Source organism: Bubalus kerabau, chromosome 1 (genome assembly GCF_029407905.1).
Source record: "Bubalus kerabau isolate K-KA32 ecotype Philippines breed swamp buffalo chromosome 1, PCC_UOA_SB_1v2, whole genome shotgun sequence".
Classification (NCBI taxonomy): domain Eukaryota; kingdom Metazoa; phylum Chordata; class Mammalia; order Artiodactyla; family Bovidae; genus Bubalus; species Bubalus kerabau.
The window spans coordinates 173951648-173979437 of record NC_073624.1 but is presented as its reverse complement, the minus strand read 5'-3'; the positions used below and the strand labels follow the sequence as shown (position 1 = coordinate 173979437).

The window sequence follows — 27790 nt, the reverse complement described above, 5'->3', positions numbered from 1 at the left end:
CTGGCTGAAGACTAGGGTTTTTGGGCCTCTCGAGCTGGGAGGTCCAAGCGGGTTTGGTCTGGTGAAATGGACTTTGGGGGTGTAAGTGGGGGTTTGAAGGGTCTGTGGGCAAGGATCTGGGGGAGGGAGTGGGATTTGAGTGGAGGATGGGGGAGATAACTTGAGGGCAGGGGTTTGGGGGTATAGGAACCAGAACTGAGGGTTTAGCAGGAGGTTTGGTGATCTGAGCGCAATCCGAGGGTGGAGATTCTCGGGTGTGAGAGAGGTGGCTCTGGGAAGATGGGGGAGGATTGGGACCTAAAGCTGGGTTGGAAGTCTGATGCCTGGGCTCTAGGTGAGTTCCTGAGACCTAGGGAGGTCTCGGGGAGGGAGTGATCCTGGAAGGAAAGAGGGGGCGGGTCTCAGATTTTCTTAGATCAGTTTCTCCAAGTTCCTCCTCTCATCTTGGCTCGGGGCCCGCCACTCCCCCTTCCCAGGACAGACCCCGCTTCTGAAGTGCAGTGTTTCACCATCGGGCAGCTCCTACTCCTGTGAGTGAACTCTCCCTCTCCACCCACTTCTCCCGCATCCCACCGTCGCCTTACTCCTCCCGAGAGGCTACTCCCGGACACGCACAGGTTGCCTTCGCCCCGCCCCTCCAAGATAGGCCCCTCCCCCTACCCGGGCCACGCCTCTTCGTAGACAGTGCCCCCCGCCCCTTCCCTGGCCCACCAATCTCTCTTCCCTCCTCAGACCCATGCCTGCACCTCTTCCCAGACTCCGCCCCTTTTCCCAGGCCCCGCCCCTCCTGCCCCGGAGCAGTACCGGCTCCTGCCTTTGCCCTCCCCCGCCCATTCTCAGACCCCGCCCCCTCCCGGGCCAGGACCCGCTCCCTTCTCAGACCCGGCCCCCTACCTCGCCTAGGGCCCTGCCCTTCCGCAGAGCAGGCCCCGCCTCACCCCCCGCGATTTGGTCTCCCGAGCCGGCGCGCGCGGTTCCCGTCACTAGCACGCGCGGTGGCGGCGGCGGGAAGATGGCGGAGTCCGGCGGCAGCGGTGGCGCTGGTGGCGGCGGCTTCGGCGCCGGTCCGGGCCCCGAGCGCCCGAGCAGGTGAGACCCAGCCCGCAGGGTGGACCTGCACCTGCCCCAGGGCAAGAGTGGCCTATGAGGAGTCCTGGGGGTCCTGAGAGGTGCGGGATGGCTTGGACCAGCTCGAGGATCTTTACGGGGGCTGCGGGCTTTAGGTGGCCATGGAGTACTGGGGGGACTGAGGGCTATTCATGGGGCATTTGATGGCGGCTTGGGGGCCCCCGGACCTCCAGGCATCTGCATGCGTCCTTAGGGGCCAGAGAGGGCTTTGAGGGACATGGAGATCTGAAGGGAATCCCAGGGGTTCCTGATTGTGATATGGTCATGAGTAACTGAGGATGCCAAGAGGTCTGGGAGGCAGGGAGGTTCTGAGTAGGGGCCATAGGCAATCTTGCAGTTGTTGAGGCTGTCCTGGGGACTGTGAAGGGGGGACTGGGGGACCTTGGAGGGCTGAGGCCCAGGGCTTCCTGGAGGGTGCTGAAGGACCCTGAGGTTTCTAAGGGTGGTCCTGAGAACGTGCTGATGGGATTTGGGGTGGGTGAGGACTGTAGAAGGTTGGGAGTAGGAGGTGCAAGTGAACCTGAGGGCCTGAAAGAGACCCAAGGGATCTGGGAGAATCTGAAAGTGGAAGCTGGTGATCCCAGTGAGTTCTGATGGGCAGGGAGGGGTCTGGGGGTTCTGGAGATCCTAAGGGGCTGAAGTGGGTCTTGGGAAGCCTGAGAATGGTTTAAAAAGTCTGAAGGTTTTTTTAAAAAATATATGAGGAGGGTCCATCTTGGGGCTCCTCCCTCTAATCCTCTTGGGGTGTAAATTCCCACTCCCTAGGGCAAAGAACTTGAAGCAAGGTCTTGCCCTCAGATCATGGTGGAAGAATTCACCCCTTTTGGTCTGAGAGAGGCCCCCTTTATCTTTGGCCGAGTCCTAAGAATGGTTGTTTGAACCCCAGAATTGGCGTAGCAATTGAAGGTGTTTATATGCATTGTTCTGGGTTCTCAGAGGGAAAGAACACCTGTGTTACGATGCAAGACCTTCCTCTGTCTTTCCATTGCCCAAGGCCAGCATGGTCTAGATCTCTTCGTCCAGGCCCACCAGGACAGCCTACTACCATTGGCTGGCCGAGCAAGTAATTTGGCCTTTTTCTCGCTTGTGAGCTTATTGGAGCAAATAATTTCAGCCAACGTGATAAATGATAAAGTGGTTAATACTGGTGTGTTACAGAGTCAGTCCTCGTTGTGGGGACCTGGGTGCTTGAGTTGGGCTTTAGAGGCCTGTAGTGGGGAGCAGGGAGAAATCAGTAGATTTGGGAAGACATTCTGGGGGGTAGAGTGGATAGGACTTGGTGACCAGCAGGAGGTGGCATGTAATGGACAGATAAGAGGTAACATGGAACCCTAGTCCCTGCTTTGGGCCCTGAGTAGGGAAAACCTGGGGCAAAACCAAGGTATAATTAGTAACATGCTGTACAGTTCACTCATTTTACCTGAACAGCTCATTGAGTTTTAATAAATTTATAGAGTTACGTATCCATGAACACAATCCAAGTTTTCAGAAGGTGTCCATCACCACAATGAATTCCTTCAAGCCCCTTGCAGTCAATCCTTCTCCCAGCCGCAGGTAGACTCTGATCTGCTGTCACTCCCTGTAGTTTTGTCTTTTTAGAAATTTTATATGAATGGAATCATGTAATATGTAGCTTCTTGTGTCTGGCTTCTGTCCCCTAACAGAATATTTTTGAAGTTTCGTATTGTCACAAGTATCAGAAGTTCATTCTTTTTCACTGCTGCCTAGTATTCCATTGTATTGATGGACATGATTTGTTTGTCCATTTACTGGCTGATGGACATTTGAGTGGTTTCCATTTTGACAATTGCAAATAAAGTTGTGGTGAACATCTGGGTATGCGTCTTTGTGTGGACATATACATTCTTTTTTTAAAAAAATTTTCTTAAAAACATTTATTTTTATTTATTTGACTACAGTGGGCCTTAGTTGCAGCATGCGGGATGTTTTAGTTGTGACATGTGGGATGTAGTTCCCTGACTAGGGATGGAACCCAGGCTTCTTGCCTTGAGAGTGTAGAGTCTTAGCCTGTGCACCACCAGGGAAGTCCCTGTGTGGACATACACTTTCATCCTCTAGGAGTGGAATGTCTGGGTCCTATGGTAGGTGCAGGGTTAAGTATTTTTTCTTTTTCTTCAAGGTAAAATGGGTCTTTTATTTATTTGTACTTAAACTTATAAACCAACCAGTCAGACTAGGACTATTATCATGATGTGGCAAAATACAGAACATCTTTCCACAAATACTAGAGTGATGAACAAATAGGAGTGGTAATAAAACAGAGCAAAAGCAGCAGAGGAATCCATGAAGCACACTGTGGTGCAGCCCTTCACCTTAACAACTGAGGTCCTTGACAAGCAGGGCCTTTGTATCCCAGAAAAGTGTAAAAAATAGTTCATCACATCTTTGTACTTTTGTTTCCTTTTTTTGAGATTAGATTAAAAAGTACAGAATGCTTCACAAATTTGAGTGTCATCCTTGTTCAGGGGCCATGTGAATTTCAATGTTGTTCCAATTTTAGTACACGTGTTACCAAAGCAGCTCTGGTAGGTTTAAGGAACTGCCACATTGTTTTCCAGAGTGGCTGCACCCTGACTGTACTCCTCCCAGCGATGTGCAAGAGTTCCAGTTGCTCCCAACACCTGACATAGCCAGTCTTTAATTTTAGCCATTCTAAGTGTACGTTGGTATCTTATTTTGGTTTTATTTGCATATCCTTATTAACTCATGATGTGGGACATCTTTTCTTGGTCTCAGTGGCCACACAGGTCTTTGATAAAGTGTCTTTTCCAGTCTTTTGTTCATTGTTTCCTTGGCTTGTCTTCTTGACTTGGACTTCTTTTCGTGTTCTGGATACAAGTCCTTTATCAGATGTACTATTTGCAACTATTGTCTCCCAGCCTGTAGCTTGCCTTTTTGTTTTTTTAATGATATCTCTTATCGGGCAAAAGTTTTATCATCTTGAGGAGGTCTCCTTTATCTAGTTCTTCATTATGGATTTTGTTTCTAGTTTCATATCTAAGAAATTTTTTCTAAACAGAGGCATTTTCTTTTCTTTTTTTTAATATTTACTTGTTTGGCTGTGCTGGGTCATAGTTGCAGCACGTGGAATCATTGGTCCTTCATTATGGCACACAGGATCTTTTAGTCAAACTGGGCCCCCTGCATGGGGAGTGCAATGTCATAGCCATTGGACCACCAGGGAAGTCCTGGAGGCATTTTCTTTTTAAAAATATTTATTTATTTAATTTTGGATGTTAAAGAACCTTCAGGCTTAGTTGCTCTGTGGCATGGGGGATCTTAGTTCCCCAACCAGGGATTGAACCCACACCCCCTGCATTGGAAGGCGAAGTCTTAAGCCACTGGACCACCAGGTAAGTCCCCTGGAGTCATTTTATTAAAAGATATCTCCCTCATCTCTCAGATGTTCATTTGCCTCCTACCATCCATCCCAATGAAAAATCTGTTGTCTGGAGCAGCTGATGCGAGGAGGGTCTTATCCCTTAGATGCTCGTGTGGGAAAAGAGCGAGAGTCCTTCATATGGTAAGATGGAGATCAGAATTGGAGAGAGATTGCACACAAGATTCTCCCAAGGATCCTTCTGAGATGTAGAGGCCCTTGTAGGGTTGGTCATTTATTCATTCCTTCATTTATTCCAAACCAACCATACCAGTACATGACCTGCCTGTACCTCATTCCTCTTCATCCTTCCATTCTAAGATCATGGCCCCTTAGAGGCACCTGCCTGACCCCCCCTGAGCTCAGCTAGCCCCGGGACCACTTTTTCTGGTCACTTTGTTGTGTTGGCTTTTTGGGGTAAAATTTATGTAACATAAAACTCACCAATTTAAAGTGTACCATTCAGTGGTATCCAGCATATTCACAGTGTTGTGCAACCATCACCTCTGTCTAGTTCCAGAACACCTCCATCAGCCGAAAAGGACATCTTTTTCCCATTAGCAGTGGGTTGCAGTTCATTCACAAGGTCGTATGTATAAGTACTTCATTTCTTTTTATGGCTGCGTACCGTTCCATCGTGTGGACATATTTTGTTTATCCACTTACTAGGTGAAGGACGTTTAGGTTGGTTCCACCTTTTGGCTGGCTTGGATAATGCTGCTGTGCACATGCATGTACAGGTTTTTGTCTGCACACCTGTGTTCACATCTTTGGGGGTCTGTGCCAGGAGTGGAATTGCTGGGTCCTGCGGCTGCTGTGTGTCCTGGGACGTGCACTCACCACCCAACACTACTTGGTGTGCTTGTTAGTGGAAATGCCTTGAGGGTGGAGAATATGTCTGTCTTGTCCACTCTTGGTCTTGTATGCCTGGAGCAGGGGCAGCCCAGAGGAAGGAAGTGTTCAAAAAATATGGTTGGGAGGGAGGGATGGGGCGGGACGAATGGATGAATGAGTGGAGTGTGGAAAAGCTCTCTAGGGCTTGCAGTCTGGCTGGTTGGAAGTCCCTACTAGGTGGTCACGTCCGTCCCTTGTCTTCTTGGGGAGACTTGTGAGGCTGCCAAGGACTGGGGGGAGGCTGGCCCTGTCTGTGAGGATGGTTGGTTTCCCAGCCTTCCAGGTGGTGCCTGCATCTGCCTTGTTGTCCCATGAAGGGTTTTGTCATTTGGCCAGGGGTGGGGGCGGTTCCTGTGTTTCCCTTAGCCCTTCCAACAGTCCCACAACTTGGAGAACTGTCCTTAGGAGCGATGGCGTTCCCCCCTCCACCCAACAACACCCCCAGTGTTACGTAACTTGTTTGTTCTGAGTTCACTTTTCTGCAACCAGTGGGGAGGAAAAAGAAAGAGAAAAGCTTATTCTCTTTCCTTCCTATCTCGAGGGATCAACAAAAAAACCCGTTGCCTAGTAGAGATGGTCGTTAATGACCAAGCCGAACCTCCAGGATGGACAGAGCGTGGCCGCCTTAGCCGGGGGCTTGCTGAGGGGAGGTGGGATCCTAGCTCCAAGGCTCCATCACACCAAAGATCCTTGTTCTGCGGCAGCCCCCTCCCAGCTCCACCTCAGGCCCGTGACGGGAGTCTAGGCTCCTAGAGAGAGGAGGTTCGTGGGGTGTTGTGAGAAGGAGGGGCTCTCCTGGGAGTTGCACCACCGCAACTAAAGTTCCATTGCTGAGAGGAACCTGGCTGGCTTATTCAGGAGGAGCCTTCTAGCCACAGAGGCTCTTCAGATGCTGGGCCTTTGGCGTTCCTCTTTCCTCAGCCCATCTTTCCTATAGGTGTCTGGATGGGGCCCGGTCTCCCTGACTCACACGGCTTCTGGGGGACAAGGCAGAAGCATCTGTAGAGGGCCACGCCAGCCACAGCTGTTTCCCTGGGAGGCCATACCTGGGGTACCGCAAGAGTGGGTTTGGCACGGTTCAGTTGCGGCATCTGCTCCTGGCTTGGTGGCTTTTGCTTGTTTAAACGTTCTTCACCAGCCCTCCCTGGGTGCACCCTAGATCTTCTCCATACATCCCCAAGGCTCTGGAAGAGCCAGCCCCCCCAACCCCTGTGTGAAAGACTGGAGATGATTTGGCCTTCTGAGAAGGTTCTTGTTCCTTTGGCCTCGTCATCTTTTCAACTGAGAGGGAGAGGCAGGAGTCTGACCCTCCAGGGACAGGGGCTCCTAGGAGTTCTGGGAATGTGGCAGCGTCAGGCACCTCGTGAGACCCACTTGCTTGTTGCATGCCTTGGGCATGTCTGCAACCCTCTGGGTGTTAGAGCCTTCATTTGGGAAGTGTTCAAGGGCACCCGGCATATTGCACGTGCGTGTGTGAGTGTGCAGGTGGTAGTGTTGTCCTGCAGTCCTCGTGCCGTTAGCATTCTGTGCACTGCCCACGTGGCCACAAAGGGACCCTGGGGTGTTTGCTGGTTTTGTTACTGAGCCAGTGTGGCAGGTTGGGAAGAGAAAGCTGGTCTCTTAGTCTAGGCTGCCACACAGAATGTCATAGACTGGGTGGCTTTTAAACAGCAGAGATTTATTTCTCAAAGTTCTGGAGCCTGAGAAGTCCAAGATCAAGGCGCCGACAGATTTGGTGTCTGGAGAGGCCACTTCCTGGTTCATAGACAGTTTCCTTGCTGTGCTCTACGCCATTCTCTGGGGTCACTTTATAAGGGCACTAATCCCATTCATGAGGGCCTCGTACTCATGACCTAATTAATCACCCCCCAAAGGCCCTGCCTTCTGATACCATCACATTAGACCATCACATAGGTCTCAGCATATGAATTTTCAGTCTTTGGTAGTTGGCTTGAGAGTTTGAAGGACACTCCTATGTTTTACTTGGTGGCCATGTAGCAGGGTCAGTGGGAGAATGGAACGTGTCAAGTCTGAGCTGCTTCTGCAGCAGCATGAGTGCAAATGGCACCACGTGAGCCTGCCGCTGGAAACAGAGTGGAGCCTGAGCTGGTGGGCCTTGGCAGAGCGTGGGGGCAGTTGAGTCTGGGGCGAGGGAAGGAGCGCGGAGCTGGAGGCGCGCAGGGCCGCCTCTGAGAGTGAGGCGCCCCTTTCCTCACCTTCTGGCCAGCAGGGTCCCTTGAGCCCATCTGAACACTGCACACTTCGCCCCGAATTGTGCAGCCCGATTATCTCACAGCTGGACCGCTTCCAGCCGGTAGCTGCAACCCCCAGGGAACAGCCTTCTTGTTGTCGGCCATTCTTATGGGGTAGGAAGGTTTTATTAGCCTCCACTATCATTGTGCCGTCTCTAGGGAGCGGGCTCAGTATCCTTAACTTTCCTTAACTGGTTATTTTTTTATTACTGATCCTCATGGAGAGCTCAGTGAGGCCAGGTCGGAGGTTTGTGCCTGTCTCCCGGCCCACTTTAAGGAGGGGCTTCTCTGCACTCCCGCCCTGTGGTCTTTGGGCATGTTTCAGGCTTGGGGTTGAAGGCCCTGGAGAAGGGAGCGGAGAGGGTGGCTTCTCAGCACGCCCAGTTCCTTTCTCTTGCGGACAGCACTCAGCACTCATCTGGCGCCTGTTTGTTCCGCCGGCAGTCGTCACCCGCCTCCTGTGTCCCCACCGCTTTGTGTGGTGTTGGACATATGGGCCCCTGGACAGAGGGGGTGGGCCCATGTGGGTTGCTCACACCCCAGCATGTGGAATTCTTGGGCCGTCATTTTCCCACGGTTGCCATAAATGATCCCGAGGCCGAGTTGGAGATTCCTGTCTTCTCCAGAAGGTTCTGGAAACCCCCTTATAAATGAGGTGGACCAGAGGCTCAAGGTTAGGGCCATCAGCTTGGGGGAAGGGAGGCTCCGGAGGTGGACTGTTTTCTGGGTACAGGCAAGTGGCACGTGTAGATTCTAAAGGTGGAGGAGCCTGGCTTGTTAGGGTTCCTGAGGGCAGAGAGGAACTGGAGAGGGTGAGAGGGAGGAGGGGGAGACAGAGGCAGGGACGTAGGGTTTGGGTGAGGGGGTGCCTGGGTCAGATTCATGTTTCGGAAGGATCCTTCTGGCGAGAGATGAGCCAAGGCGGGAGGCCGTGGAGATGGTGAGTTGTGAATGGGTTTGGGGAAGATTCAAGGTGGAAAGTCTTGTGTGACATGCTGACCCACGGTGACAGCCAGGCGGGGCGTCACCAGTTCTCAGGCTTCTGCCATGGACCAAGGAGTGAGTGCTGAGGGGTACCCCTCAGGCAGGAGGAGGCCCCACTTGGCTTGAGAGTCTCTGCTGTCTGAGAGCAACCGGAGGAGGCAGGGAGCAGAGACAGACATCTGGCCTGGATGGCTCAAGGTCCCCCCTCTCTCCTGGAAAGTCCTCACGCCTCTCCTTGCTCAAGGGCTTCTGCTCGCCCACCAACCAGGACCTGGTCCTTCCCAGTTCGGTTCCCGCCTCTACTCTGACCTCCTCCTTAAGAGCACTCACCACACACGCACTGATTTGCTCTTTCTTCCTTTAATCTATTGACACACGGTGACGTTTCCACCTTTGAGCCACATCTAGTTCCGGCCCTTTCTTCTACCTTCTCCTCATCCTGCCCTGAGCCCCCACTGACTTGCCCTCCTGCTTCCTGTCCCCCGACTCCCGCTGGTGGCACCCTCCCAAGGCGGGCATCAGACTGGGCTGCTCCCTTGCCTGACACCTGCCAGGGGCTTCCTAACTCTCAGAACAATGTCAGAACAAAGTCCGCTTCTCCACGTGAGCCCCTTGGCCCCTGCCACTGCTCCCCGGACTTCCAGAGCTTGCGTCTCCAACAGCACACTGGCACCCCTCCTGGCCTTTGACCTCGCCCTCCCTTGGCTGGAGTGACCTGTCCCAGGGCTTTGCACAGCTCCAGAGTTGCCTCCTCGGGGCCTGGCCACTCTGCCCACTGTGACCCCACTGCCTGCCCCTTTGTTCTCTGGCCCATGCTTGTGGTCCATTCTGTGTCCCCTGGAATGTGCGCTCCCTGAGGGCAGGGCTTCATGGTGGAGGCCCTGATACAGCCTAGCAGGTATTCTCCCCACAGTCTGCGATGGAGTTGCCAGAGGAGCTGGCCTGACTGGAGGCTCCTGGAACAGCCCTCCACGCCGGCTGAGCCAGGAGCACTCTGCTTCTCCTGATTTGAGTTAATGGCAGGAATGTTGTTGTTCAGTCGCTCAGTCGTGTCCAACTCTTTGCGACCCCATGGACTGCAGCGGGCCGGGCTTCCCTGTCCTCCACTATCCCCTGGAGTTCACTCAGACTCATGTCTGTTGGGTTGGTGACACCATGGTTCAGGCAGAGAAACAGAAAGTCACGGGCGTGCGGTCAGGGAATCCACCTCCATTAGAGAGCAGCCAGTGGGCAGTACCCTTATGCATGTGCTTCGTGGGGTTCACGGCCAGCGTCACAGTGCTGCGCTGAAGACGAGAAAACGTCCCGCCGCTCTCCGTGTCCAGCTGCCTGCAGGGGGAAGTGGGGGGCTGGGGCCCTCCTCCTCCTCCTCCTGTGGTAGCCGCTCCACAGCTGTGCAGACGGCTCTTAACACTTGTTAACCCCGAGTCTCCAGTCCCTTCCTCCTCCCCCGCCCCTCCCCGTCTCCCTCCAGAGAGGGCTGCTCAGGACTCTCACAGCTCATCCCCCCATGGCCAGGAGAGCGTTTCCCTAACATTCCTCTGCAGAGTGGGTTTTGGGGCGCATCCAGGGTGATTTCAGACCCCTCGCCGAGCAGCCCGGCCGTTGAGCTCTTCCCGTGGACCACCTCGCCGCACACTGAAAATATTGTGATTCGGGAGGAAGTAACCGGCACCTGGGGGGAATCACAGACCTTTCCTGTGAGGGAAGCAGCTTCCGGAATTGAACACACTCGGCCTGGAGGAAATCTTGAGGGGGGGACCTCTGGGCTTTTAAAGGCCTCAAGGGGGGGTCACCCGAGGATCGAGCGCCAAAGACGTTTTCTGACGCCACAACTGCGAAATTCCACAGGGGTCAAAGACAGACGGGATCCGAGCGGGGCTGGGCTGGGCTGGGCTGGATATCCGGAGAGCTTGCCTCTCAAAGGGATGTTAGAATTTGAAACAGTCTGCTGGAGGAAGCGGGAGCAGGCAGACATGGTCACGCAGAATCTCCCACGGCTGGAGCTAAGAGTGGGGCGTCTGGGGGGTGGTGACAAAGTCCCCATGCAGCAGCAGCATCTGGGGGCCACTGTAGCCCCGAGGCAGACTCCACTTGAAAAGTTTCCAGGACTGTCATTGAAAGCCATAACTGTGTGCTTGCCGTGGTGGAGTCTGGTCCCAGAGGGCTTCTTGTGGTCTTTTTTCTCCCCGCTGCTGTCATGTGAGGGGTAATGGCAGCCCCTGTGCCCGTAAGGCGGGAGGCTGGGAACACACAAGTGTTTATGCTCCACGTGAGTCACTTGCAGAAGCTCTGAGTGGTGTTTTCCCTGCTGAGGCTGATGGCATCGGGCGGCCCTGCAGCTCCGGCCTTAGGCATGCTTTCCGCAGTTTAGCGTTTAGAGTTGCTAAACTTTCACAGAAGGGGCACGGGGAGCTTGCTGACCTTGGCTATGTCCTTCCAGGCAGGCGGGGCTCGGGCTGTCTGTCTGGGCACCGCTCACTGGCCCGCAGAGCCGCGAGGCATCCTCGCCTCCACTCCCAGGGCAGGAAAGCTGTGTGCATGGCAGGGAGAGATGGTAGCTGGAAAAGTGTTGGCTCCACAGTGAGTGGTTTTTCCAGAGGCTCGTCTGGAGTTCAAGCCCCGGATTTGAAACTTCTGACATCGAAGGCCCCCGTTGGTTCCAGGAGCCAAAACCTCAGCTCACTGCCTTCAGTTAAAAAATAAAAGCTCATCGTTCATGTAAAAAATAAGTTCAGGGAGAATTCCAGTTTTAGGTACATTACATACAGGCCTCAGATGATTCCCCTGCAATCTGTGTCTCCCGTCCCTCAGCTCTCTGACTTCCTTCCTGGTTGGGCAAGGTGACTTTGCTTCCCACCATCCTGGCAACGCTAGGGGGAAGACAGCCTTCCATCCTGGTGGCTGCAGCGAAAGTCCCAGGGAAGGCTCTGATTGGGTCAGACGGGTCACACCCCCTCTCCTGGGACCAGGCTGCGGCCTGGGAGGCTCTGGTTGGCCAGGCTGGGTTGTGAGTCTCCCTTTTCAGCCCAGGGGTGGGTCTCCTTATCCTTACCGCTGGGGCTGAGAGTGAAGGAGGAAATCAGGGGTTCCATTAGAGGAAGGAAGGGATATTGGCACTCTCCCCCCCTCAAATGAAGATATTCATGATTGGCCCCTTTTGTTGCCTAAGTTTATGCTGCTATTAGAAGATCCTTGCTGAGCCATACCTGTATCTTTGTCTGCTTGTATATGGCCTAGCATCACTGGGCATAAGCGTGTGCCATCTGGCAGAACTGTCCCTTTCAGAGCCTCACCACCTTCCCTGCCAGGGGAGGCAGCTGGGCTGGGTCCTGAGATGTTGGAATTTTCAGTGCTGGAATCTCATGGGATTTCCCAGCAGTGTTCTGGGGCCAGGCAGTCTTGTGCCTACTTGCCTGATTTGTAGAGGGAAGAGGTTGTGCTCATTCATGTGGCCACATCTCCAAGCCCAGGGCAGCAGGGATAATGTGGGGGGATGGGGACTTACTGGGATCAGCCTCTTGTCAGTGAGTGGGAACAAAACAAGTGAAGCTTCAGCCGGAGATCTGCTTATTAGCCACCCTTTCTGCCCCTGGCATGGGGGCCCTGGCTGAGCTTTGAGGGGTCGTGGAGGCTGTAGGGAGCCCTGCCCAGGCCATGAGGGCAAGGAAAGCCTTGGGGGAGACCTTCTACTTCGAGAAGGCTTGGAAGGGTGGATGCTGGAGGAGTGTGGCAGAGCTGGTGGGCTGGAGAGTGCAGCATGGGGAGGAAGGGTGGAGGGAACGGAAGGAGCTGGCTGTTTGCTCAGGGCATAGCATGAGCAAAGTGTGCAGGTAAGACATCCCAGAGAAAAGCCTGCTGAGGGCTTCCTGGTTTAGCCCAGTCAAGGATAACATACCTGTTCCCAGGAGTTGGACCAGGGGGTTGAGTGGAGGGGGTAACAGCAGGTATATGGGACAGGCAGAGATGGCAGTCAGGCCCCAGCCACTGCTGCCACCTAGCAGTCGTCTACCTGCCCCCTTACCCATTCATCATCTATCCGTCCGTCCATCTCTCCATCTAGCCAGCCTTCCACCCACCCAGCCTTCCATCCACTCATGCATCCAGCCATCCATCCATCTGCTCATTCGTCTAATTAATCTACCACGTCCCTCATTATCTATCATCCATCTACCCATCTATCCATCCATCCATGCACTCAGCCATCCGGCCATCTAATCAACAGGCATGACCGAGCTCTGAACACATGCTGGGCACGGTGCCAGGTGCTGGAACACATCAGGAGACAGAGCCCACCTTGCCCTGCCTGTTGAGACTCCTGACTCAGCCTGGAGGAGACAGACTGGAAACGGATGGTTTACTGGATGGTGTGATGGGCAGGCAAGACAAAAAGAGCTGGGTTGGGGGGTCAGAGTGGTGTGCAGGCTTGGGTGGGGCTTTGCTACTGGTGACCTGGCAGAGTGGGGTTCCCCCCTCATAACAGCTGGGGAGTTAACAGGCTCGTCCACCCCCTTGCCCCGGCTGCCACCCAGGAGCCGTGTCCTGCCCTCCTTGGTGTCTGGCTCCATGCACCTCCTGGCTCGGCCTTCCTGGTGAGTGGTCCCTGCTCTCCCAGCCTCAGTCTCCCATCTGCATCATGGAGATGATCAGGGGGCCATCCACCTGGGGCTTCAGAGAGGCTGACACTGACCTCTTATGTGCCGTGTGGCCTTGGGTGGGTGCTTGAACCTCTCTGTGCCTCAATGTCCCTATCTATAAGATGGGGCAGTCGTGGTGGACCCCTCTCCAGGCTGCCCACCAAGAGGTGAGCTGGGACCCGGGTCGGCACTTCTCCAGCCTGCATAGACTGGGTGCTTGCTTGCCAGGAGGGGAGGGGGTGCCTTGTAGGCAGAGCGCTTGCTGCTGGTGAGGGAAGGGGTGGTCTGTGCATCGCCTTGAGAAGTTGCTGAAGCTGGGCGGGTCTGGGATTGGGGAACTGCTGCCCACAGGGTCCTTTTGTCCATCAGCAGTGGCCAGACCCCACGCGTCCTGGGCTCCCTGTGGCACCACTGAGAGGCTGGGCTGAGGCCAGAGGGTCTGAGCAGGAGACACAGCGGGACTTGGGGGGCCCTGCACGCACTGTGGCCCTGAGGAGCAAGCGTGGGGAGCCGCAGGGAGTCACCTTGAACGTCAGCGTTGCCTGCTGCTGGTGGGAGAGTGGGCCGTGTCTGCGGGGCTGTCGGCCACACCCGGTGAGTGCCGGGCAGCGCAGGGACCATGCAGTGTGTCCCTGCCCCAGAAGCGCAGGAGGACGGTGCTGGAGCACGCTCCCCTCAGCCTGGGACAGAGCCAGCACCGAGTGAGGCCATCTGGCGCCAGGCTCTGCGTGGGATCTCGCCAGGGTCTCTCGAGGCTGGTGACTTGTGGGGCCGCACAGACCCCCACCTCTGCTCCAAGCCCCTGGAAATTTGCTTCTTTTTACCTGTCTGGGTCTTTGGGAGGAGTCATGATGGTTCTTTTGCGGTGGACGTGGGTTCTAGAACCCATCTGCCTGCCCAGCCACGGGCTCAACCCTCAGCCTTCCTGGCTGTCACGTGAGGGCCCTCAAGGGTCACCAGTCCCAGGTGCCCGCAGGTTGCCTGCTTCCCTCCTGCCCGCACGCCCCAGCAGCACCTCTCTTCTGTCACCTCAATGCTGTCCTGCAGGCATGGGCAGGGAGGAGCCACGGACAGACGTGGCGGGGGTGGCCCTGCACGCTGATACCCTGAAGGCCAGGTGGGCAGGTGTGGCCTGGCACTGCTTTGCGGGGCTCAGGGCGAGCATCTCTGGGGGTGCCGTGCTCCCAAGCTGAGCTCACAGGGGGCCCCAGTTGTGCCCATGGCCTGGCTCTTGGAGGAGGCAGAACAGGTGGGAAGGCGTGATGAGTCTCTGCCCCTGCCTGGCCCGCCTGGCCTCCCACAGGGTGCACAGATCCGCCTTGGCACTGGGCATCCTGATTGAAATTACAGCAGAAGATGTAGGAAATAACAAGCATGATGACCAGCAGGGAGAAATAAACAACTTAACTGCTAATGCTGTGGAGAGCGCCCAGGCTCAGGGGCACATGGGGTCTTGGGCCCTGGCCAGATTTTCTTTCTCTCTGGATCTCTGTCCCCGCACCGTCTCTCTCAGCAGTTTGGCATCCCGGCCTGCTGGGACACTGCTTTCAGGACCTTCATCTGCTCCTGGGTTCTCCACTTGTCCACCCAGCAGCCCTGCTCCTTGGTCCGCTGCCCAAAGAGGCTGGGGCTCCAGCTCTGCCAGAGGACCGCAGGCTGCCCCTTACTGCGGGCCTGCGGCTGCCTGGGGTGAGGCGGGCGGAGCTGGCCTGGGGCGAGTGGTCCCAGGAGGGAGGGTGCTGACGTTAGCATGGGGGCCGCAGGCCAGCCCGAGCGTCTGAGGGCTGCTGCCAGGTGCCAAAACACGGTGACTCCATCCTTCGGGCTGGGAGCGTAGGACCCAGAGCTGTGAAATATTGTGGTAACCACAGCAACAGCGGCTTGCGAGTGTCTGCCTTTGGGGGCCATGTGGGACCCTGGCTCAGACGCACCTTTTATCCGTGGTGCTGCGACCCCAGGGGTCAGCACAGTGGCCTTGGCCGAGTCAGCAGTTGCAGAGGAGCAGGAAGTGGGAGCAGCCTGCAGATGTGGGGGTGGGGGGCACTCTGGGCCTCAGTTTCACCATCTTGAAGAGGACACTTGCCACACTGCCCTCCTGCGCTGTGCCCCACATGTGCTCTGTCAACGAGCCTGCTGTGTGAGGAGTCAAGCGGGCAGGAGGAGCAAGCCAGAGAAGCTTCCAGTGTGGTTGGACAGGAGGCCAGGGGTGGTGGTGTGAGAGACAGGCCAGAGAAGTGGCAGGCGGGTGGCCGGGGCTTCTCTGTCCACAGCCCAGCCCCGTCCCCAACCCCTGTCCCCCTCTCTGGTCTCTGTCCCCCATCTCTGGGTCTCTCTTTCTCTCTGGGTCTCTGTTCCCCCATTTCTGGGGCTCTCTCTCTCTCTGGTTGCTTTCTCTCTCCCTGGTCTCTGTCTTCTTCTCTGGGTCTCTTTCTTTCTGGTTTCTCTCTCTCTCTCTCTCTCTGGTCTCTGTTTCTCTGTGTTTCTGACTCCCTCTTGGGGTTTCTGGCCCCCTGTGTCCCCCCCCCCCAAGTGCAGCGTCTTCCTGCTGCTGTACCCAGGACCCTGGGGCGGAGTGGCCTGGAACTCCCTGGTACTGCGTCGGCCGGGGCGCGAGCCAACCAGCTGTGCTGCGCTGCTGCGCTCCATCGAGCCACATGGACAATAAAACCAAAATTGGCTTTGAAAGTGGAAGTGCTCTCCGTTTTGAGGGGAAGTGAGGGAATTTGCATGTCAGAACAGTATGTTAAAGGGGCAATACCGTCAGACTCTGTTCTGGCCTGAGTTTTGGGCTCCATGTGGGGGTGGGAAAGGATTTTACAAAACCCCAAAGAAATGTTTCCATGAAATTCTTTCTTGTTCTTGCCTCTTCTTTCTCTCTCTCTCTCTTTTTTTTTTGGACATTCCAATGAAAAGAACTTTCCGGGGCTTCAGATCTCTCCTGTGAGCTTGGGAAACTGATCGTGGAGACCAGGGCCAGCAGGCGGGCGAGGGCAGGAGGCGGGGAGCACCCACCGTGCCGAGTGCTGCTCCTCACAGCTCTCAGTGCCCCTGGGGGGCCCGTCACTGTTCACGTGGCTCTGCACCTCCCACGGCCGCCCCTCACTAGGCCATTCTGCCTTGGACTTGGGTCCCCTCAAAGCAGGTTCTGAGGCAATGGCTCTAGCCCATGGTGTATTTTGGGGTGTCAACCTCATGAACAACTAAGGGGGAAGGAAGGAGCCCATGCAGGGGGTGCTAGCCAGGATCTGGTGACGGTGCGGGCGGTGGGCTTGGCCAGCTGGGGAGGCCCTGGGATCCTGCCATGGGTGTCCTGGGGGGGCTTCCCCCACGCAGTCCCACCAGCCATCAGCCCTGGGCAGGGACACCCTTAGGGCGGCAGCCGCTTTTTCCCGTGTCACGCCTGGGCCTGCACATGCCCGAGGGCTCCCGATGACAGTGCCAGGGGGACATGGCGTGCAGGCTGGGGTCAGGACAGCAGGGGGCATGCCCTCCGTGGCCAGATCCAGGCTGAGGGTGCAGCCGGGGCGGCCTGCAGAGACGCCCTGACCCGGCTGCTGACGCATTGGCTCCGATGACTCAGCGCGGGTGACCGTGGCTCGGGTGGCTGTCTGGAGGCTCGGACCAGCTCAAGGCCTGCCGCCGCCGCCGCCTTCCTGGGGGCCATGGCCCCGCCTCACCGCCGCCCCCTGTCTGGGCTGGCCTGAGTAACGGGCCTTCCCTTAGTCATCGGGCCCAGGCTCCGGCCCTCCCTCCTCCTGCTGCCCACCTCCGCCCAGCCACGCCTGCCTGTCTGTCCAGGCCGGCTGCCTCTCTCCCTCTCCGAGCTCCCCAGAGGCTGCGAGGTGTGTGTGGGGGTAGATGTCAGGGCTTCAGAGACAGTTGTCCCATTTCTGAGACGGGAGGAGGAAAACGGCCTCCTGAGGTGCTGGGCGCCTTGCTGGCGGCACATGGAGGCGGGCCTGGGGAGGGCAAGGCACGCGCAGAGAGGGGCTGCTTCCTGCCCACGTGGCGCAGCGTAGGCTCCACACCCTGTAAGGGGCAGTGCTCTGGGCTTGGTAAGGGTGTTCTGGGCTGGGGTGCCCTAAACCCCACATTGTTGTTGTTGCTTAGTTCCTCAGTTGTGGCCGACTCTTTGCGACCCCATGGACTGTAGCCCACCAGGCTTCCCTGTCCATGGGATTTCTCAGGCAAGAATACTGGAGGGGGTTGCCATTTCCTTCTCCAGGAGATCTTCCTGACCCAGGGATCAAACCTGCATCTTCTGTATTGGCAGGCGGATTCTTTACCTCTGAACCACCAGGGAAGCTCTATAGGAGCTTTTTAATGCTCAGAGTATGCACAGCCTCCATGCTCAGCTGGAGGGCAGCCCTTTGTACTCTCTTAAAGGGTATTTAGTTTGTTTCCCATCTCCAGCCCCCAGTGAATATCCTCAACACATCTCTCAACTTGCACAAGTAAGTGTATCTCAGAAAAATCCCGGAAGCAGACTTGCTAGGTCGAGAAGATGAGCCATTAGAATTTTGCTAGGTCTCTCAAACTGCCTTCCTGGGTGTTGACCCATTTCAAACTCCATCTGGAAATAGACAGGAGTGTCTGCTGACAGACGGCCTGCCTGATGACTCTGCCCACCTGAGGGGTGAAGCCAGTCCTTTGGCAAGCACACTTTTCTTATCATAAGTGAAGTTGGCTCTGAGGTCCTTCCAACGAGATGTGCTTCCTTTCCCATGAACCGTCAGCCCACAGCCTTTGCACATCTTTCTGTGACATTGCTGGCTTTGTATTGATTTCTTGGTGCTCTTTATATATGAAGGACCACAGTAAATATATACTCAGGGGCCAAGCAGCCCCAGGATGAAGTTACCTCAGGTGTGAGATTTTTCTTCTGGTGAAAACACGCATGGGTGTACCAGTTCCCAGGGCTCAGTGGACACAGGAAATCCTCCCACCTTGCCTCACACTCTCAGAGGAACTTCGAAGAAAAAACTAAGGCCAGCTAAAAGCAAAATGGAAAAGGCTGGGTAGTGGGAGTGTAAAAATGTGTGAGGCGAGGTGTCTGTGGAGAGGCCAGCCAGGCTCAGTTGGCACCTGCCATGAGCCAGTGCTCTGTGGGTGGTTCCAAGCTTCAAGTTCCCAAGCACTTGGCCCCATTCAAAGGTAGGCGGGCAGCTTGTAGGGGTGGTGGCAGGGTGCAGCCCCACTCTGGGCCTGGCCAGCCCAAAGTGAAGCTGGGGAAAATAGGGAGTCTGCCATCCCTCATTTCCTGGGAGGTGATGGGGGCCCAGGAGCCCTCTTGGCAGCCCTCTGCCCCATTTGAGAGCTGAGAAAAATCAAGACTCAGAGGACTGAGGAATGTGCCTGAGTCGCATGGCTGGCAGGTAGCAGGGCGGCCTCGGAGTCCTGCCCTCTGAGCCTCACTCCAGGTGCCGGGGCCTGGAGTGGCGAATGCTGGGTGCAGCCCGGGCAGGCTTTTAGAGTGGGTCTGGCTGAGATGAGCTTCCCGGGCTCTGGGTCCTGGCCCAGCCCTCCAGACACTGCTCAGGGCCAGGCTCCAGGTTTGGATGACTCTAGGAGATCCTGGCAATGCACATGGCATGCTGGTGCCGTCTGCACGTCACTTTTCACCCCGCAGCCCCTGCTGTGCACACTGAGTGGCGTCTGTGGAGAGTGGCTCTGCCGTCCCTGGGGTAACCCAGACCAGCAGAGAGTGCGTCGACGTCTTAACACCGTCCCTGGTTTGAGGTGGGCCTCTTTTCCACCACCGGGCCCCGGGAAGGGGGTTCCCACCAGCCGTCTCTGATCCTAGGCCGCTGTGCTGTGCAGGGAAGATGGGGGCACCTGGCCCCAGGCAGGAGGAGGCCCGTTGCGGGCTGGAAGGTGACCCCACACAGGGATGGCCCTGATGGAAGCCAGGCTATAGGGCCAACACCCAGGATGCTACCAACCCCTCTGCTCCCAGGGAGAGGCTGGGCGCCCCTGTCTAACCTCAGGGGTGGCAGAGCTGGGAGGAGGAGAAGCTGAGGACATCTCCACTTTCTGGCCTCTGCCCCTCTCTTTTCCCAGCTCCTGTTCCCTCCCACGGGACACTGACATGCCTGCTCTGGACAATTTGACCATGTTGGGTCCCTGTTTCCCTGACTGTGTGCCTGGCGAGGGCCGGCTGCTCTGTCTCATTCATACTGTGTCCTCCTAGCCTTGGGAGGGGGCCATGGGGCTGACAGAAAGCCCTGAGGATCTCGGGATGGACCCGAGCATCTCAAGGATACTTGGAGGCTCCTGTGGGACACAGTGTTGGCTCTGGCCATCCAGAGCCCATTGTGGAGTGTCGGCGAGAGGACACGGTGAGACCCTGTCCCTGGAGATGTCCTGGCCAGGGGATGGGTGCAGTTTGAGGTCCTCTGAATCCCGAGGATCCGTAATCTTCAGAATGGGGGTCACTCGCAGGTCTTGGGAAACCAAAAGAACAGAGACTTGGGTCCTAGCAGTGGCCCGTCCAGGAAGGATGGCCTGGATGCAGCAGTACTGGGGAGAGGTGGGGGGGCATGTGAGGTGGGCGTCCACTCCATTCAGCCAGGCTAGAGACTTATGGTCCTCCTGGGCCCCTTTCTTTCCCTCCTTCCACAGTCTGCACACCCAGCCTCCAGGTCTGGTTCTTGGTGCCACTGGCCCCCTAGCCTCTCCGGCGCAGATGCTCTGAGTCGCATGTGTTCCTGCCTCCGGGGACAGGACGGCTTTCCACTCAGTGCAGGTGGTGTCCCCTGACACATCCCCACACCTTTGGAGTCCTGAGCACCTTGCAGGTCTGTGGGCAGTGCCCAGGGCCCTGCAGCTCCTCTGCCCATTGACTTAGTTCACCTCCTTTCTTGAGGCTTCTAGGAGGGCCACTGAGGTGGGCAGCCTGTGCGAGTCGGAGACCTCCTGTCGGCAGCAACTGAATGCCATGTGCTTGACCCCTGATTGGGGAGCTGGTGGGCAGTGGGAGCCGAGAAGCCTTCTTTCTCCTCCTGCATTCTTGGAAAGACCAGTGCCCACATTCCTGGCCCTCATTTGTGGGCAGGCGTCCGTCCCAGGAATGGGAAAGCACGTTCCAGAGAGCTGGAGGCCATGGGGAGTGAGCAGAGGACTGGGGACGCTGGCCTTTGTCTGGGTTGGGGGGTGCTGGGAGAGTCCTGGGAAGGTTATTGACTCCATGGAGGCTGAGGGGCATGTGCCTTTCTTTCTTTTTTTATAAGTTTGGAGTTTTTAAAAATATGTATGTATTTATTTGGCTGCGCCGGGTCTTCGTTGCGGCGTGCAGAATCTCCGATCTTCCTTGCAGCACGTGACCGGTGAACTTTCTTTTAGTCATGGCATGCAGGCCTACTTCCCTGACCAGGGATCAACGTGGGCCCCCTGCATTGGGAGCTCAAAGTCTTAGCCAGGGAAGTCCAGGCCTTGTCTGTTTCTGTTGCATTTGGAGATGAAGTGATACATTAGGGCCTCCTAAACTCTTATTTATTTTTTTTACTTTACTGTTGTTGTTTAGTTGTTAAATTGTGTCTGACTCTTTTGAGACTCCATAGACTGTAGCCCTGCAGGCTCCTCTGTCCAAGTGGGATTTCCCAGGCAAGAATACTGGAGTGGGTTGCCATTTCCTTCTCCATAAACTCTTCATTTATTGATGCATTTCTGCAAAAGTTTTCCAAGATGAAATAGCAAAGGGGACAGTGGCTAGGAGGTAGGGGATGAAGGGGAGTGAGTAGGAACAATAGGGACTGAGCCACAGAGGACCTCGTGTACTGTGAGGCCCTGAAGGTTATGGCTGGTTTTACACAGGCCTTGAGAAGGCTCCAAGGACCTTGAGTTTTGTTTTGTTTTTTGGGGTGAAGTTCACGTAACATAAAAGTCCCCATTTTCAAGTGTATAATTCAGTGGCATTTAGTGCTTCGACAGTGTTGTGCAACCATCATGTCTTTCTGGTTCCAGAACATTTTCATCGCCCCAAAGGGAACCCTGGGCGGGCAGTCATTCCCCACCCTCCACTCCCAGCCCCTGGCAACCACTGATCTGCTTTCTGTCTGTGGATTTCTGGACATTTCATATAAATGGAATCATGCAACATGCGACCTTTTGTGTCTGGCTTCTTTCACTTAGCCTGAGGTCTTCAAGTTTCTTCCCTATGGTAGCCTGAATCAGCTCCATTCTTTGTCATGACCGAGTAATATTCCGTCATATGCATACACATTTCATTTATCCATTCATCCACTGGTGGGCATTTGGGTTGTGGCCACCCCTCTCCTTTTCAAAACTTTATTTTTATTGTAAGACAGCCTGTGCCTTGTGCATCCTCATTTTGATGGGATGTGCCAGGATGTGTTTTCCTTCTCCCATCCCCCTAACAAGCTGCCCCCACAGGTAAATCCATCTTCTTGAAGGGAGTTATACTTGGTTTTATGGCTTCTTTATATTGGCCCCAGGGTGACAGGAAGATCCCATGCAACCTGCTGTTTCCTCGGCGCGGGTTCAGTCCTCCTGTGTCCTCCACAGCCCTGGGGCCATGAGGTTGGGACGCCCCAGTTGGTCCAGTGATCAGAACTCCATGCTCCCACTGGAGGGGGCCCGAGTTTGATCCCTGGTCCAAGCAGGCAAATGGCTACGGGAAGCAGAGTAACGGTGACTGGGGGCTGGGGGCGACTGGCAATGGGATTGGGTCTGCTTTCGCCTTACTGGTAGCCGTGATGGTTGCATAACTTTGTGAGTGGAGTTTATGCCACTGAATTGTACACTGCAAAATGATGACTGTTATATGAATCTCACCTCAATTACATTAGAAAGAAAAGGATATGTGGGAGCCTCTGTGGGTCTTGCATGAAACCTCGCCTATTTCATAGGTGACAGTTGGAGTCTGTACGTGCGCCTCCACTGCCAAGGCCAGCCAGCGGGCAGGTGGCAGTCACCACTGGGACCCAGGTCTGGCTTCCGCTTCTCGGGGATGGGTTCTGGCAACTTCACCTCCACCAGGGCAGCTTCCTGCCAAGCCTGCTCAGGGCCCCTGGGTGGAGAGCAGATGGCTCCACGGCCGCTCAGCTGCCTGCCCACCTCTGCTCCCTCACAGCATGGCTGACAAGAACGGGGCCCTGAAGTGCACCTTCTCGGCCCCCGGCCACAGCACCAGCCTCCTGCAGGGCCTTGCCATGCTCCGCGCCCAGGGCCAGCTCCTGGACATCATGCTCACCGTCAACCGAGAGACCTTCCACGCGCACAAGGTGGTCCTGGCTGCCTGCAGCGACTACTTCAGGTGTGCAGGGCCCCGGGGTGGAGTGGGGGCACCACCCGTCCCAGAGGGACCATCCCAGGGCTGTGCCTCCAGCTGCATCCAGCCCAGGATGGCTTTGAGGGAAAGAGGCTGAGGTTCACCCATCTCTGGATTTAGAGAGAAGCCAGATGTCCAGTAAGCCCACAGGTTTTACCAGGTTTGCTGCTTGTTCAACCCTGGGGGACATGGAGCAGACAAGCCGGGCATGCCTGGGGGCAGAGGTGGGAGCCCGCTTAGCCGCTTCTGCCCTGCGAAGGAGGCAGGGCGCCATTGGGTTTTCATTCTGTCTTTGATGCCTGTTTGTGCCTAACGCTGTTCTGGGCCTTGGAAGCTTGGCGGTGATCAAAGGCATGAATTCTGCCCTTGCGAGCCTGTGTGCAGGCCGGAGGATGGACGGTAGACCTAGTCGGCAGCCCCTGTGGGTACCAGGCTCTGTCCAAGACGCTGTGTTATGAGTGAGGCCTTGCTGGGTGTCTGGGTCTCTCTGCCCCAAAGACTCTTTCCTGAAGAGCTCGGCTGGGCAGGGGAGTGAGGGTCCCATCCAACCATTCTCACCCGTGGGAAGCTATCACAGCTCAGGGACAGTCTCCCTCATTTCCGCAGTGACCAACTGGTCAGCTTCCTCCTGCCGCCTGAGAGAGCTGGGGTGCCACTTGGGGGTGGTTCTTCAGCCCCACTTTGCCGGCCGTCTCTCAGAGTCCCAGCCCAGGTGCCCACCCTGGGCCTCACGGTCCTTGCTAAGGGGGTGCCTTGCCTGGTGCGCCCCCTGGCTGCCCGCCCCACGGTCTCACAGAGGCCGTTCTGGGGAGCTGGAGCAGCCAAGCCATCTGGGGCGCCGCTTCTATTTTTATTCTGGATTTGGGGACGGGCGGGCCGGCCGAGCCAGAAATGCCCTTTAAAGGCTCCCCTGCGCTGGCACTGCACTCCGAGAGGCCTTAAAAGGCGACGCTCCCTCCCAGCGCCGTGATCACTCCTGCCTTCCATGGGCTGATGGGACTCGTGGGGACAAGAAGAAGCGGGGTCTGGGGGCTGGTGGAGCGCTGCTGCCAAGGGTTGGGTGGTGATTAGTCGGTGGCCCCCGGCTGCCCCCAGCTCGGCTGTCTCTGCTCCGGGCCTGAGCTGGGCCCACCCAGCGGGGGACTAGGGGATGCGCATCTGCCAGGCGGTGTCTGAAGTTCTCCCCTCAGGCGGCTGTCACTAATGTGTGCTGATGGGAGTTACAACTCTGATGAGGTGCCAGCTGGTCCCATGAAAGGACCCTGCCACTCTCCATCTTCTAGAACTTGCCAGGAGCCCTGAGCAGGCACTGGGGTTCTCACCCCTCTTCCTGGTAGGGGACCCTCTGGAGCCTTGTGGGGCTGGGACCCAGGGCCCGTGTGTCTCACCAGCGCTCACGTGAACACCGCTTCTCGGGACAGAAGTGCGTGGCTGACAGAGCCGGGCTCACTTGCTGCTGGGGTGGGGCTCACAATGGACTGGTGTTCCTTTAGGCCATTCTCAGGGGGCTTCCCTGACCACCTAGGCCTCTGGAGATGGCACGGACCCTAGCATAGCTTCCTGACGGGCCCTCTGACCTGGGGACCCTCACCCTCTCCAACCCATGTGACAGTGACCCGAGACCCAGGCTGGGGAAGGTGGAGCCTCCTGCCCCGGTGGGCCAGGCGTCCGTGAACCGCGGTGCATACTGCCTTGGGGGACCTTGCTTTGTCTCCGGAACTTGCTGCGGGGGAGCTCTCCCAGGGCTGGGTGTTAAGGTGGGCCGGGGGAACCTGTCCTCAGTCAGTTCAGTCACTCAGTCGTGTCTGACTCTTTGCGACCCCATGGACTGCAGCACCCCAGGCCTCCCTGTCCATCACCAACTCCTGGAGCTTATTCAAACTGACGTCCATTGAGTTGGGGATGCCATCCAACCATTTCATCCTCTGTTGTCCCCTTCTTCTCCTGCCTTCAATTTTTCCCAGCATCAGGGTCTTTTCCAATGAGTCAGTTCTTTGCATCAGGTGGCCAAAGTATTGGAGTTTCAGCTTCAGCATCAGTCCTTCCAATGAAAGTCCTGTCCTCAGAGTCAAAGCCAAACACAAGATTTGGTCTCCTCTTGCAGAACTGCACCCACCCCCCAGCACACAACCCATGGTCTTCACCCTCTGAGTCCGTGGGCCCTAGCACTACTAACCTCTGGGTTAGGCTGGCAGGGCCCCTCGTGGGGAGCTGCTGTTTGTAGGAAGATACATGACTAGGGGGTAGATTAAAAATCTTTCTTTGCCTTTCTGCGTGTCTTTGATGAACATCTGGCCTGCTTTCCTCCAACTGGTCATGCTCTGCTTGCAGTGTCCGGGGTGTAGGGGGCCAGGCCTTCCCAGGCAGCGCACGGCCCCTGGCTGGCCTGAGGCCCCACGCTGTGTTTCTGACCTTCAGGGCCATGTTCACGGGTGGCATGCGGGAGGCGAGCCAGGACATCATTGAGCTGAAGGGCGTGTCGGCCCGCGGCCTGAGGCACATCATCGACTTCGCCTACAGCGCTGAGGTGACCCTGGACCTGGACTGCGTGCAGGACGTGCTGGGCGCCGCCGTGTTCCTGCAGATGCTGCCTGTGGTGGAGCTGTGCGAGGAGTTCCTCAAGGCCGCCATGAGCGTCGAGACCTGTCTGCACATCGGCCACATGGCCACCACCTTCAGCCTGGCCTCGCTCAAGGAATCAGTGGATGCCTTCACCTTCCGGCACTTCCTGCAGATAGCCGAGGAGGAGGACTTCCTGCACCTGCCGCTCGAGCGCCTGGTCTTTTTCCTGCAGAGCAACCGGCTGCAGAGTTGCGCCGAGATTGACCTGTTCCGGGCGGCCGTGCGCTGGCTGCAGCACGACCCAGCCCGGCGCCTGCGTGCCAGCCACGTGCTCTGCCACATCCGCTTCCCACTCATGCGGTCCTCGGACCTGGTGGACAGCGTGCAGACGCTGGACATCATGGTGGAGGACGTGCTGTGCCGCCAGTACCTGCTGGAGGCGTTCAGCTACCAAGTGCTGCCCTTCCGGCAGCACGAGATGCAGTCGTCACGCACCGCTGTGCGCTCAGACGTGCCCTCGCTGGTGGCCTTCGGGGGCACCCCGTACACCGACAGTGACCGTTCCGTTAGCAGCAAGGTGTACCAGCTGCCCGAGCCGGGCGCCCGCCACTTCCGTGAACTGACGGAGATGGAGGTGGGCTGCAGCCACACGTGTGTGGCTGTGCTGGACAACTTCGTGTATGTGGCGGGGGGCCAGCACCTGCAGTACCGCAGTGGCGAGGGCGCCGTGGACGCCTGCTACCGCTACGACCCCCACCTCAACCGCTGGCTGCGCCTGCAAGCCATGCAGGAGAGCCGGATCCAGTTCCAGCTGAACGTGCTGTGCGGCATGGTGTACGCCACGGGCGGCCGCAACCGGGCCGGCAGCCTGGCCTCAGTGGAGCGGTACTGCCCGCGGCGCAACGAGTGGGGCTACGCCTGCTCGCTCAAGCGCCGCACGTGGGGCCACGCGGGCGCCTCGGTGGGGGGCCGCCTGTACATCTCGGGTGGCTACGGCATCTCGGTGGAGGACAAGAAGGCCCTGCACTGCTACGACCCCGAGGCCGACCAGTGGGAGTTCAAGGCGCCCATGAGCGAGCCCCGAGTGCTCCACGCCATGGTGGGCGCCGGTGGCCGCATCTACGCTCTCGGCGGCCGCATGGACCACGTGGACCGCTGCTTCGATGTGCTGGCCGTGGAGTACTATGTGCCCGAGACAGACCAGTGGACCAGCGTCACCCCCATGCGGGCTGGCCAGTCCGAGGCTGGCTGCTGCCTGCTGGACAGGAAGATCTACATCGTCGGGGGCTACAACTGGCGTCTCAACAATGTGACTGGCCTCGTGCAGGTGTACAACACCGAGACGGACGAGTGGGAGCGCGACCTGCACTTTCCCGAGTCCTTTGCCGGCATCGCCTGTGCCCCCGTGCTGCTGCCCCGGGCTGGGCCCCGCAGGTAGCTCCCCGGACCCCGGTTACCGGCTTGGCTGTCTGCTGTTTCTGCCAGGGGCTTGGTGGGCGCGGGTCCCTGCAGAGAACTGGGCCACCCTACCCCTGGGCCGGCCTCCTGGGGCCTGCCACGTGGGTACGGCACTCTCTGCACCCCTGCTTCCTTCCTGAAGCAGATTCTGGCTCCACGCCCTCGGGGGGAGCCTGCCAGCAGCGTTGCTGACGTGCTGTGGCCGCCAGCTCACACCCGAGGTGGTTTTCTTGCCCACCTCGTGTTTTCCCTGGCGGGTGGGAGTAGGGGTCTCCCCTCTCTCCCCTCCCTCTGCCTGGAGGTCTGAGACGTTCAGATGTGAACTCATTTGATCCTCCAATTCCCCCCCACCCTCTCTGAGTTGCATGTGTCTTTTTTTAAAAAAACACACCCCAGATCTCTGTGACACACAGGAGCAGGAGCGGCAGCTGGGAGGTGCCTGACTGGGGCACCACCTGACTGGGGCCAGAAGGGCATGTTTCTGCCTCCCCAGTGAGCCCGAGCTGCTGAGTGGGAGGGGACCAGTGCTCATCTCCATTCCTGACCTGGGTCCTGGCACCTTCAGGGTGTGCGATTGTCTGCTTTCAGGAGGGAAAACCACAGCCACCTCCCAGAGGTGGTCCTTAGGGGCCTTAGGCCTTCCGTTTGGCTCTGAGTGACGTGCAGGGCTGTAACAAGAATGGGGCTGAGGCTCCTTGTCCCCGGCCGTGTCCCGCGAATGAGTGGGGACCCTGGCCTCAGAATCTCACAGCGCATCCGCATTCTGCAGGCCTGTCCCGTGGTTTTAGCTCTGCCCCTTTCTAGCCCTCTGCTCCCGCACCCCTGCCCTGTGTGCAGGTTGACGTGCCGCCGGGCCTGTGCCCTCTTGGTGCGGGGAGTCAGGCAGGCTGTGAGGCTGCTCCCTGTGAGGGATTTGCGGCATCTGTGGCCACGTTTGTTTTGGAGTCTAAACCTCAAAACCTTTTTTTTTGTTTGGTTCTCTTTTGCTTTTTCTTAAGAGGCCAGCACTGCTGTCTTATAAACGAGATTTGTACCCTCGGGGCAACTTAATGTGTCTCTTCTGCTGCTAATGGACGATTGATGTCGTGTCTCTGTGACCCTCGCACCATGTGAAGAATTAACCTCAGACCTTAGCAGACGTCATCGCCTATTTTCCTTATATTTAATAAAAATGTTATGATAAAAA

At 57.0% G+C, this 27790-nt stretch overlaps 1 protein-coding gene and 1 pseudogene across 2 annotated transcripts; one reads left to right on the top strand and one right to left on the bottom strand.

Moving 5' to 3' along the window:
- Nucleotides 1-881: 881 nt before the first annotated feature.
- On the top strand, nt 882-27790 carry KLHL26 (kelch like family member 26). Of its 2 annotated transcripts, XM_055540984.1 has the most exons (4): nt 882-1089; nt 22387-22569; nt 25003-26580; nt 27603-27790. In XM_055540984.1, the coding sequence occupies exons 1-4, from the start codon at nt 1013-1015 to the stop codon at nt 27652-27654; spliced, it is 1890 nt and encodes a 629-aa protein (XP_055396959.1). In that variant the 5' UTR covers nt 882-1012; the 3' UTR covers nt 27655-27790. The 2 variants fall into 2 exon arrangements, with proteins under 2 accessions (XP_055396959.1, XP_055396968.1); XM_055540993.1 differs by having other exon boundaries at nt 25003-27790.
- LOC129642556 (uncharacterized) lies at nt 3570-3669 on the bottom strand (annotated as a pseudogene).